Source organism: Temnothorax curvispinosus, unplaced genomic scaffold (assembly GCF_003070985.1).
Source record: "Temnothorax curvispinosus isolate PA1 unplaced genomic scaffold, ASM307098v1 QBEX01007415.1, whole genome shotgun sequence".
Classification (NCBI taxonomy): domain Eukaryota; kingdom Metazoa; phylum Arthropoda; class Insecta; order Hymenoptera; family Formicidae; genus Temnothorax; species Temnothorax curvispinosus.
In genome coordinates, this window is record NW_020217195.1 from 135,714 (window position 1) to 146,530 (window position 10,817).

General features: G+C 38.2%; 2 protein-coding genes across 3 annotated transcripts; one reads left to right on the forward strand and one right to left on the reverse strand.

Moving 5' to 3' along the window:
* The first annotated feature begins 2,252 nt into the window (after positions 1-2,252).
* LOC112457016 lies at positions 2,253-10,002 on the forward strand. Its single transcript, XM_025019878.1, has 11 exons — positions 2,253-2,435; positions 2,836-3,186; positions 3,254-3,409; positions 3,505-3,714; positions 3,829-3,994; positions 4,087-4,219; positions 4,295-4,352; positions 8,430-9,047; positions 9,162-9,401; positions 9,514-9,632; positions 9,705-10,002. Exons 2-11 carry the CDS (start codon positions 2,860-2,862, stop codon positions 9,958-9,960), a joined length of 2,283 nt encoding a protein of 760 aa, XP_024875646.1. The 5' UTR covers positions 2,253-2,435; positions 2,836-2,859; the 3' UTR covers positions 9,961-10,002.
* LOC112457014 (Down syndrome critical region protein 3 homolog) lies at positions 4,413-6,541 on the reverse strand. 2 transcript variants are annotated; one of them, XM_025019874.1, is made up of 6 exons: positions 6,163-6,539; positions 5,943-6,086; positions 5,409-5,801; positions 5,240-5,336; positions 5,022-5,147; positions 4,413-4,942 (listed from the first exon to the last, which is right to left on the reverse strand). In XM_025019874.1, exons 1-6 carry the CDS (start codon positions 6,217-6,219, stop codon positions 4,860-4,862), a joined length of 900 nt encoding a protein of 299 aa, XP_024875642.1. In that variant the 5' UTR covers positions 6,220-6,539; the 3' UTR covers positions 4,413-4,859. The 2 variants fall into 2 exon arrangements, 1 of the variants encoding a protein (XP_024875642.1); XR_003041045.1 differs by having other exon boundaries at positions 4,850-4,942; positions 5,022-5,161; positions 6,163-6,541.
* Positions 10,003-10,817: the final 815 nt, after the last annotated feature.

A 10,817-nucleotide genomic window follows, 5' to 3' on the forward strand; every position in this document is an offset into this window, starting at 1 on the left:
AGTGTGTAATGTAGAATTATGCTAAAATTAAAAAGTGTCGCTTAAAGTTAGAACGCACCGTACTTAACGTGCGTCGTATCGGCGGATTGATCGCTTTCGTGTTCGAATAGAAAGATATGAAGTCGATATCCCTGCGACTGTGATTATTTCTAAGTATCCCCCGCGGCGCGCGTATAACCCTTCCGTTCGTAATGGAGGACAAAGTGCGCCATTAACATATCACGATCTTGTGTCATTAATATACACGGCGATATTTATGAAGTCATTATACCCTTGAGGAAAAAAGGTGCCGGTATTTTAGAAATATACGATAAACGGTTTCTACGGTTCTAAATTCACGACTAATGAAAAATGTAGCGATCTAATACCATCCATATTCAACGTTCTCTCGTCTGCGCGACGAAAAGCATTCACCTCGTATCGCCAGAACTTTGTGCACGAGTATTTACGTTAGTGGAGCAAGGATAAAGAGATCTCCCCAGCAATGTCAGATACGATCATTCCGATCCATTGATATCGCAATCTGAAAATCATATTCGTCTCTATTTAGAAACTATTTGCAATTTTACATATGCACGGGGGTCATTGCCACAGTCATTGGTGCCTCAACAACGTGAATTAGGCGCTTATCGGAGCATATAAATTCATGTCTTGACGTACTAATGGTCCCGCGACTCCCGCGTGTAACATACATGACGTTTCGGCCTGAATGAATTATTCTTTTTTTCTTCTTGCTTCGCAAATACATTTTTATACGCGTGTTCGTTCGATCGGCATTTTTCTCGCGACGAGATTTCTTTAAAAGCGTTAGGACCGAAAAACCTCGTAAAACGAGGAGGCGTGCCATTTCGTCGACATTCGCGCGCGACGTCATTCGCACGCCCCGATGACGTGATGTAAGACGGGCGCTAAACTGCCGCTCGTGTCTTTCGTGCTAACCGGTAATAAACGCGTACCCACACGAAACCGCGACATTTTATATGCATAATCCCGAGATCACACGCGAAAATCCGCGATACGGCCTGCCTGCAATAACGCGCGATCGAAATCTCGTCTTAAGGTAGAGACCTTAAGGATATCAACATCGCGATGTTATTTCTGCCGCGCACCTACCATAGTACCGGTATTTTCGAAAGGGAAACGCGAAATTTCTCGAGTATATGATTCTAGCGTTGTCGTCGTCGCGAAATCCGCCGTTGAATTCCGTCTCTCTCTTTTCCGAAGATTCAAATTTAAATTGTACATATGTACAGTGTCAGCCTTCCACACAGTTTTGTAATACACGCGGGGTCATTAAAAGTATTAAAACCCACGACGCCCCTTATTCTAACGCCCCTAATGTGTGAACTTGTGCGTATACCAATAGACACACATTTCCCATGCGTGCCTTGATAATTAAACGTCCAAAAAATGCACCGCGGAGAATAAATGAAGACGACGAAACAAACGGAAGGCGAATGTATATGGCACAGGTCTGACAGGTCACGAAAAACATTAGGAACATGTTCACGCGATTTCCTTTGTGAGGTAAAATTTCTTGTGAAACGAAATAGCAAATCCACACTGAATAGAGAAACTCCACGCTCGTTAAATGCTGATCGTTTCTAGCGCGCGATAAGGTTGCGTATCAAGGATCAAGGAAGATGAATGCTAGACATTGTGAGTGTATAAAGAGACAGATAATCTTTTATGACAAATCAGTCGCACGGTTGTAACGTTCGTATTTTTCGAGAGCTAGGGAGAAAAAGAGAGCAATTTTTAATTGTAAAATGTATCTGTAAAAAAAAGTAGTGATCCAAATAAAAAATAATCAGAGATTGATTCCTATTATTATAAATAAATATTAATTTCGACGATAGTCTACAAACTTGAATTTTTCAAGTTATGAACTGTTTGCGACAATGTTTTACAAAATATTTTTCCAGTAAAATTTGCGTTACCAAAATTGTAATGTTACTGTAAAATATTGTACTTTATTCCTTTTCCTCCCTTTAAACTTTTTTTGTTTAAACGTTATTGTAAAGTTTATTATTAGCTACTTGCGTAATTATATAACACAATTAATAAATTATCGACGAATTATCGGTGTATATAAACATTTTACATCGTGAATTATACATATATTTTTTTTTATTAAAAGTAAAGTTTTATTTGTAGCTCTCTTCTCGTGAATTATAAATCTGATATATCGCGTCATCTATGTGCGCCTTTAAGTACAATATATATTACTAGATATTTACGCAGGCGAGGAATTAAATGTCCCTGTAGAACAGTTGTTTTCAGTCAGATAAAATGCTTGTTATTTCTACAATGTTGTGAACTCCACAATAATTTCGCTGTTATTGTTTATGCCCAACTATGTTAGTGAGGACAATTTAAGGACAATAGAAAAGATAAAAATTATGTGCGTCATTGCACGATTTCGTTAATGCATGGTAAATATAGCTTTTAGTGATACCTGTACGTTTATCTTGAATTCTTATACTTTGTTTTTGCGAGCTATTTTTTTCTACCTTTTGTGCGAGTGCTTAGGTAATTTTGCAATTGATAGCGAAACGATCATAATGTTTATGTATTATGTCGTTATGCATTATTTTCTGAAAATGGTATAATTTGTACTTAAGTTGTACTTGATACCACTACGTGCTAATGACTTGTAAAGTTGTAGTTTTACATATTTATGTAGCAACATGAAAAACTTTACCATATTCGGTTCTTGCACTTTATTTCAGACATTTTTTATATTTATCAATAATGTGTTGTAATAACACGAAACGATATGTATTATTCCTATGAATTAATTACAAAATAACACAATGTATTTTATATTTGTAGGTATAAGAGTTAATAAATAAAACAATGGCGTACTTTAATCAAAATCACGAGGCATCTAAAGGTGCCAGAGCAAGGCAGATTGGACAATATGAGGTTCCAGGGGAGAATAAGATTGTAACCAAGACTGGCTTAGATATATTATATACGTCTCAGATAGATCGCGGTGTGACCGAAGAAGATGCGGAAAGAAAGATATCGTCGCTGAAACATTTACTGGAGAAAGATCCAAGAGCTGCCGACTTGAAGTGGTCCCTTTTCGTGGCGGCGTCCAACACTTACCGTTATGACAGTTGCTTAAGACCGTTTCCACCTATGTACATTAAAAACGAATGCAAGGACATTGAAGCTTTGGTAAATATCTCTGATATTTGATGGAACAATATATGATATTTATCTTATCGTATCATTTTCTCTACAGAGAAGAGCCATAGAGTCAGTCCCTCCTTTGCCCGTGATATGTAAAGAGCTTGGCGAGACTGGTGCCTACGAGAATTACGGCGAAACAATAGAGTTATTGTATTGGGTATTACTACGATTAAGAGATTCGTATATCAAGAGCGTGCCGAAAGAAAGTGTAAGTACGCATATCACAATTTCCGAGGTTTCAAAAATCGTAAGAACATGCTACGGTATGGCACAAAAAATCTTAGATAAGTTTCTACGTTACAGTACAATTCCATACTGAGGAAAGTGCCATTGGCGGTGCCGGTTGCAGCTCCAAATCTTATATTTCAAGTGGCAAGCGCGAAACAATCCGCGGCAGAAGAGAAATGGAAATCAAGCGCTAAAGATCATTCGACGTTCTATGCGTATCATGGCAGCCGTTTGGAAAACTTCCATTCCATCGTGCATTACGGTTTACAACAAAACATGTGCAAAGTACAGCAAATCGACGTTGAAATAAATTGGAATTATTTCTGTCATCTTATACTTTTCTGTGTCGCTAAAGTTACGAAAAATTAGCGCACATTTTTAAGTAATTTGCTGTTTCAGAGGTCAGAGTTTGGCAAAGGGATATACTTTTCGAGCGAATTAGGAGTGAGCTTACCGTACAGTCCTGTGGGTTACGGTTGGGGCGCTAGTCTTCTTGGAAGCGAGATAAGTTGTATAGCTCTCTGTGAGCTTATTAATCATCCTGACATAAAGAGAGGAGATTCAAGTAAGCGTATACTGTATCTACGCGAGTGATAACAATTTACAGTGTATCAAGGTTTAAAGAGTAAGTTTCTAGAATAGTGTTGTGTGTTGCAGGAGATAACGCACAAAATACATTGAGTGATTCACTTGGTGGAAGAATACCGGACAAGTACTTCGTAGTGACAAACAGCGATTTAGTAAGAATACGCTATTTGCTCGTTTATAGTCAAGATCTCCATTCAACTAGGTAAGTTGTGTGTAACATAATGTTAACTGAGCTTTATCACGCAATTATTGCTATAAACATATCTTACATCTTCAGTACTACTGATAATACGGGATTACTGGCATGGTTCAAGCAACACAAATTACTGACGTTTGTGCTCGGCTATGTCGTACTGTTAGCCTCGGTCGGACTAACGCAGAACAAACAAGTAGAAAAATATTATAGATTATTTATTCAGAAGGCAGGATTTGAATAAGAGAAGAGTAAGAATGAAAATTTATGGAAATTTGATATTGCTATAAGTTGAAATCTTGACATAAAAGAAGAGGGTTGCCAAATGCCACATTTTCATAAAAAATAGGCTCCATGTGCCAACATAAATAGCGTAAAAAAACTACAAGTGCTTTAAAAAATGTATACAAGAAAAAAATTTTGTTTAAACAACTTTTCTGTGATTTGTATTTTTGGCATTTACAGCCTTTTTATGTCAAGCCTTCGGTTATAACGAACTCGTCCACTGGTGCGTATGTGTAAAAAACATTATCTTTTATATACATTTTTGAAATACATATGTGGCAATTAAATATATATTTTATATGGCAAAAATTTATATATATATATGGACACACTATTTTACACAATATTTTTATTTCTACAACTTTCAATATCGCGATAATATGATAGGAAAATTCTCGGTGACTAAATAATCGTCTTCAAACACAACGATAAGGTTTACCTCGAATTCTAGAAGAAAAAAAAGGAATTACATTGTAACTGTAATTCGCATTTTCGTTTTAATGCAATAACGTAATAGCGTTCTTACCAACTTTGAAGTTGCTCGTGCTCAACGTAGGACACGTAAATAATCTCGGAAATATCATATAAATTGGAATAGCGAGATTTGTGCAAGCATTACCTTCCCCAATTTGTATGTTTTGTATCTCCGTCGCTGTAAAATTACATCTTTGTCAATTTTCATCTCTCTCGTCACCGCAATGCATCCATTTTTACATGAACCTGGCCGCGTAATGACAGTCTTACCGTCTCTAGAATATCCCTCCGCACATCCGCAAGTTTCTACTCTCACCAATTGTAACTCTATAGACTTTATAATGGCGTCGCACTGTTCGATCACTACCTACACATAATAGATAGAGGAAAGCCGTTATCCTGAATGATACCGATAAATGAAGACAAAGAAGCCACATACTTCTCCTGTCAGAGGTTCGGAGAGTTTGCAGTATAGGGAATCTAATCTTCCCGAGATGCAAAACCTCGGTACGTTGGGTCGGTCCCGAGTATTTTGCAGAGACTCCGGCATTATTTTGAAGAACACGATCTTACTGTGATCCTTCTCCACCTTGGCGCTTGACCTGTCCTCGACTATAAACTCCAACGATTTGCTCACATCCTTAGCGAGGAAGCTCCTTTTTATGTCACAGCGTATCAGGTACTGTATATTCACAAAGACGCCGTGATACGTTTCGTAAAGGGATTTGTTTCCCCTTGGCTTTAATGGCAATTCAAATGGTATTTCCGTCTTGCCACTTGGAATCTTTCCCGATGGAGCAACATCCAGGGTATATTGTACTAACTGTATTGGCTGAAAACGATTAAAATTTACATAATAAAAAGTCTGCTGCATTCATATTAAAACAAAACATTGTAAAAATTAAACTGATAAAAAAACAAGTAATTCATCAACGGTCTCCTCGCGTCAATATGCACGCAACAAAATGCTTACCTTAACGGAGTTATAAAACGCCTCGAAGATACCGACATTCTTGGAGCTAAGCTGCAAATTCACCGAGCCTTCCATGGTGAGAAATATGCCATCGTGCTTCACGTCCGAGTTGGTTTTCAACAGTATCAGACCGGCAACCACCTCCTGCGACATAACCTCAATTTTAATCCCAAACATCCACAATTAACGCGATAACGCAATAGACCAAAATGAATCTAACCCCTTCGCGATATATCTTGCTCGCACGTTTCAATTTTATGTCTATATTGATAGACATTTTGCGGGTGGTCCTCAACTTTCTTTTTGACGTTTGTCAAAGGAGTGTATTTGAAAACGTCATCAGCTCATCTGTCAAGAGAAGTCGCACACAGTCGAGTGAAGTCGCTAATGCGCTCGATGTTCTTCAGTTAATTCCATAGATATAGATTTATTCCAAATGTACAGTACAACTTGGCAAAAGAAAGGTGATAAGACTGATAAGTGATCCACCTGCTGAAGGCAAAGTTTAAAAGTTTCGCGAGTAGACAGCTGTCATCTCGAATCGTGATTTACGATCAGCTGTTCGCCGCCGACAGTCAGCCCTGTCAGCAGACGCTCCGACTGTCATTGGCCACGTGTTATAGGAACTTCCGGAACTTAGGAACTTATGTGTGTTATAGGAACTTTCCGTTTACACAAATGTTTAGAAATGCTCCCCTTCTCCTTTTAGTAAAGAAAGAAGTAAAAGAAGAACGCTTCAAAGCGTCTTATTTATTTATTTCCGGAATTTCTATCGTGAGAAGAAGAGAACGCTTCGAAGCGTTCTTCTTTAGTTATATTTTCCAAATTCTATTGTGTTATCTAGGGAGTAATTCTGCGATAATCCATTCCGAACAGACATAACACGTGCTCGCGATTCTGGACAAGTCGTTAATAGGCTTGTTCGCGTTGCTTGAAATCCCCAAACATTTTTGCACTTGAAATAAGATAAATATATATTCGGTCGTTGAAGAGAGAGAAAGCGAAGATGCTGAGTGCAAAAAGTGCAAGCAACGCGAACAGACTGAATATCACAAAAAAAAGCATAAAAATGATAATTTTATTTACGTATAAACAAAATTACACTAACGGCAAGCTTTTTTTCAGCGTCTACGTGGTATTCTCGCAGAAGTTAATTTCCAAAACAATCATATCAATTGCGAATTAGCAAACGTGACAGTTGGCCCTATCAAGTGACAGAATTTTGGTACGAGAACAGAATTTGGAAATATTTAGAAACATTTGGAGATATCTCAAGATATAATAGAATCGATGCGAAAAACAAGGATAAAAGCGAGGTAAGATCACAAAATAACATCTAAGAATTTCTCCTCTATACTATTATATGCAAGGCAGTTTTCCCTTCGCTAGTTTTTCGCGCGTTTAATCCATTGCCGCAGAGCGGCCAGCTCGAGTGCGCACCGCGTCCTTTCTCGTTTATTGTCTCTGGACCTTTTGGTCGTTTTTGTTTCAAAAAAACGTCACTTTTTCTTCCTCAAATCGTAGCCCCGAGACGTCTCCCGAACGGAACGAAGTTCGACTACTGCCAGGCGCGGCCGCTCGGCCAATGGACTAATAATGTGGAGCCAATGGAGACGGCGCCGTCTGACGACCAATCTGCGGCCGCGAACGCGCAGGCGCGGGCCGGCGATCCGTCAGAGGAGTCAAACAAATTCAAATCGACGAGACGAGAGAAGTCGTTACGAGTGTTGAACCCGGGGCTCGATCCAAGCGGCTCACTTCTCGAGGGAAGAGACGAAGATTCGTGCCTGCAACGGAAACAAGGGGCCCCTTTGCGCGATTGCGACTGACAATGGCGACGAGAAATCGGAACGCGGTCACGGTGAGCACGACAACTCGATTCCGCGTACGGTAAATCCGCGGTAAATCGGCGGTGGGTCGGCCAACGGCCCAGCAGTGGTCCCGATGCCTGACATCTTTAAATGCCTCTGTGCTTAAAGGCGCTTAAATGCCTTTCCGGCCACGTTTTCGCGTTATAGCGTCTATCCGCGTTTATCCGGTCGCCCTTTCGAGCCTCGTGGAGCGCGACAATCTTCGCGAGCGTTTCATTTTTATGGGAATAAATCTGGAGGGATGATTCGTAGGAGGTTTCTCCTTCGTCGAGAGCGATATTTATGCGACGTCGACGAGAATGAGGAACGTTATGTTTAAACACCGAGAGGGTCGTACATTAGTATTTTCAGTTTATTTATAAACGTTATACAAACGGAAAGAGTTTAAAGTAGCCTGAGTTTGTGCCATTCTTCTGTAACGATGACTTCCTCCGTACGTACGACACACATACATGCTGCTCCATTCTTATTGATATTTTGTCCATGTTTGTTGAGAAAAATATGTTAACGCCAGAAAAGTATATATCTTTTTTCTGTATTACGAGAACGTCGAATATCATATTTCTTTTAATTTTATCTTCAAAGTTTCTTTCATATATGCATATGTGTGTTTCAGGTGAACCATGCAAATGCAAAGGAGAATATTAGAAATACGAAGCCTTCAATGGTTGTCGTGCCATCGAAAGGGAAAAGGGCGGTGCTATGTGAAATAAGTAACAGAGTTAACACGTTGAGGGGTGTTGAGCCCGTCGATAGGATTAGTCTATTGCAAAAGAAGAAAGTTGTAGTAGGACCGAAGCAACAAGCGGCGAAGCCAGTAGCAAATGTACCCGAGAAGCCACTAGTGCAAATTGTAAAACCGGTTGTGAAAACGTCATCTACCAGTGTAAATAATGCGCCCAACGCGGTCGATGTACACCCTACGTCTGCTGCTGTTAGTCAGAAGAGAGAGGAGAGAGACTCATTTTCAACGGATCTTCTAAAGTTTGAAGACATTGATGAACAGGACGAGAATAATCCCATTCTAGTTTCTCTCTACACCAACGACATACATGACTATTTAAGGACGTTGGAGAAGAAGTTTCCCATTAAGAAGGGATTTCTAGCGGGCCAGGAAGTCACCCCTAAAATGAGATGTGTGCTGGTAGATTGGTTGGTAGAAGTACATCAACAGTTTCGATTGATGCAAGAGACGTTGTACCTTACCATCGCAGTTATCGATCGCTTCTTACAAGTAAGACGCAATTGATGTAACGTGCCGCATCGGAGGCGAATGTCTTTTAATTTTTACGCTATAAATGATTTACATATATTTTTGTTTATATGCGTATATATTTTGTTGTTGCAGCTCTACCGAAGCATAGATAGGAAGAAATTGCAGCTGGTAGGTGTAACAGCTATGTTTATCGCTAGCAAATATGAAGAAATGTATTCGCCGGATATAAGTGATTTTGTATATATCACGGACAAGGCATACTCAAAGGCAGATATATTGAACATGGAAATGCTCATCGTGAAAATCTTGGACTATTCGTTCGGGCGACCGTTACCGCTGCATTTTCTTCGGAGATACAGCAAAGCTGGAAAAGTGCGTATTCGTAACGCTCGGAATTTCAATTTTTATTTCGTTGCTTTATTTACGTTATTTATAACTGGCACTGTAACTTTTGTCAAGTAATGACGAAATAATTTATTTCAAGGCGCTCCCTATACATCACACGATGGCCAAGTATTTCCTCGAGCAAAGCTTGGTTCACTATGAAATGTGTCATTATTCACCTAGTCTTATCGCTGCAGCAGCAATATATCTAGCATTTTTGTAAGTTATTGAATCACCTTACGTTATACCTTCCTTCCATAATATTTTCGATTAATGGATAAATGATTGCAGAGTTATCGGTAATGATGAAGAAGACGAAGGCAAGGTTATCTGGACAGATACTTTAACACACTACAGCACTTACTCCAAGGACGATGTATTACCTGCAGTACAAGATATAGCTGCCATAATAGTTAACGCAGAGGACAGTAAATATCAAGCTGTGAGAAAGAAGTACGTCCATGTGAAACACATGAAAATTAGTATTCGACCAGAGCTTAAATCGCCAATTATGCTTTCCATTGCAGCAAGAAGCAATGAGTCTTAAATTTGTAATAGAACGGAATAGAATTTATTTCTGAACTCCTCATAATTTGGAGATATTTTCAATAAGGTGTTTGTCTGATGTATTAAATGTCATATCGATGAATATGATCGTGGACATTATGATCCATGACACATTGGGTCTTACAAGAAATAAAGATAAACGAAGGATAAAGTAAAGCTTTATCGCAAACTAATTAATGTTGTGCGCGCTAGACATTTAATGCACAAATTTCTTATTGAAAAATCTATTCTCATTTAGTCACGTAAAAAAAAAAAAACAAAGGACATGTATTTAGAGCTTTATATACAAAACGTTTGTTATTGTAAGCATGAAAATTTAGTCGGGTAATACTGATGGACTTTATTTTGGACTGCCGTAGTGAGGTATATAGCTGAAAACCGTAAAATGCATCTTTTTTATAATGAAATATTAAATAAAGCTTTTAGTTTTTATTCCTAGTTGATTATAATAATATTTTAATTTTGATATAAGTCCTACACAAATACTTTTGATGCCATCATATGAAAATATGTGAGTATTCGAATACATATTTCATTTTTTTCTTATGATTTTATATATCTTATATTTTCTCCGATGTAGTCTATCTTAATTAGTATGGGAGTCTAATCGTTAAGTCTTTTGATTGCTATTTTGAAATATAAATTGGATAAAAGTTGTGTGTATAAAAGTGAGAAGTAATAATTTTTGGAAATATCATATATCGCTTAGGAAATTTTTATCAATATGGTGATAAAGAAATGTTCTTTGATTTTACATTTTATATTACTATATCCTATAATATGTATATAAGATAATTAGTATATAAGTATTTGCGCACGCCTGAAACAAAATAAAAT

What these genes read in the sequence shown, in the direction of transcription:
- LOC112457016 (XM_025019878.1), top strand. Translation starts at nt 2,860, where the DNA reads ATGGCGTACTTTAATCAAAATCACGAGGCATCTAAAGGTGCCAGAGCA. An exon ending in TACAACAAAACATGTGCAAA is followed by an intron (nt 3,715 to 3,828) that starts GTACAGCAAATC and finishes TTGCTGTTTCAG; the next exon opens with AGGTCAGAGTTTGGCAAAGG. An exon ending in AACACAAATTACTGACGTTT is followed by an intron (nt 4,353 to 8,429) that starts GTGCTCGGCTAT and finishes TGTGTGTTTCAG; the next exon opens with GTGAACCATGCAAATGCAAA.
- LOC112457014 (XM_025019874.1), bottom strand. Translation starts at nt 6,219, where the DNA reads ATGTCTATCAATATAGACATAAAATTGAAACGTGCGAGCAAGATATAT. An exon ending in GCAAGATATATCGCGAAGGG is followed by an intron (nt 6,087 to 6,162) that starts GTTAGATTCATT and finishes GTTATGTCGCAG; the next exon opens with GAGGTGGTTGCCGGTCTGAT. An exon ending in CGTTTTATAACTCCGTTAAG is followed by an intron (nt 5,802 to 5,942) that starts GTAAGCATTTTG and finishes AATCGTTTTCAG; the next exon opens with CCAATACAGTTAGTACAATA.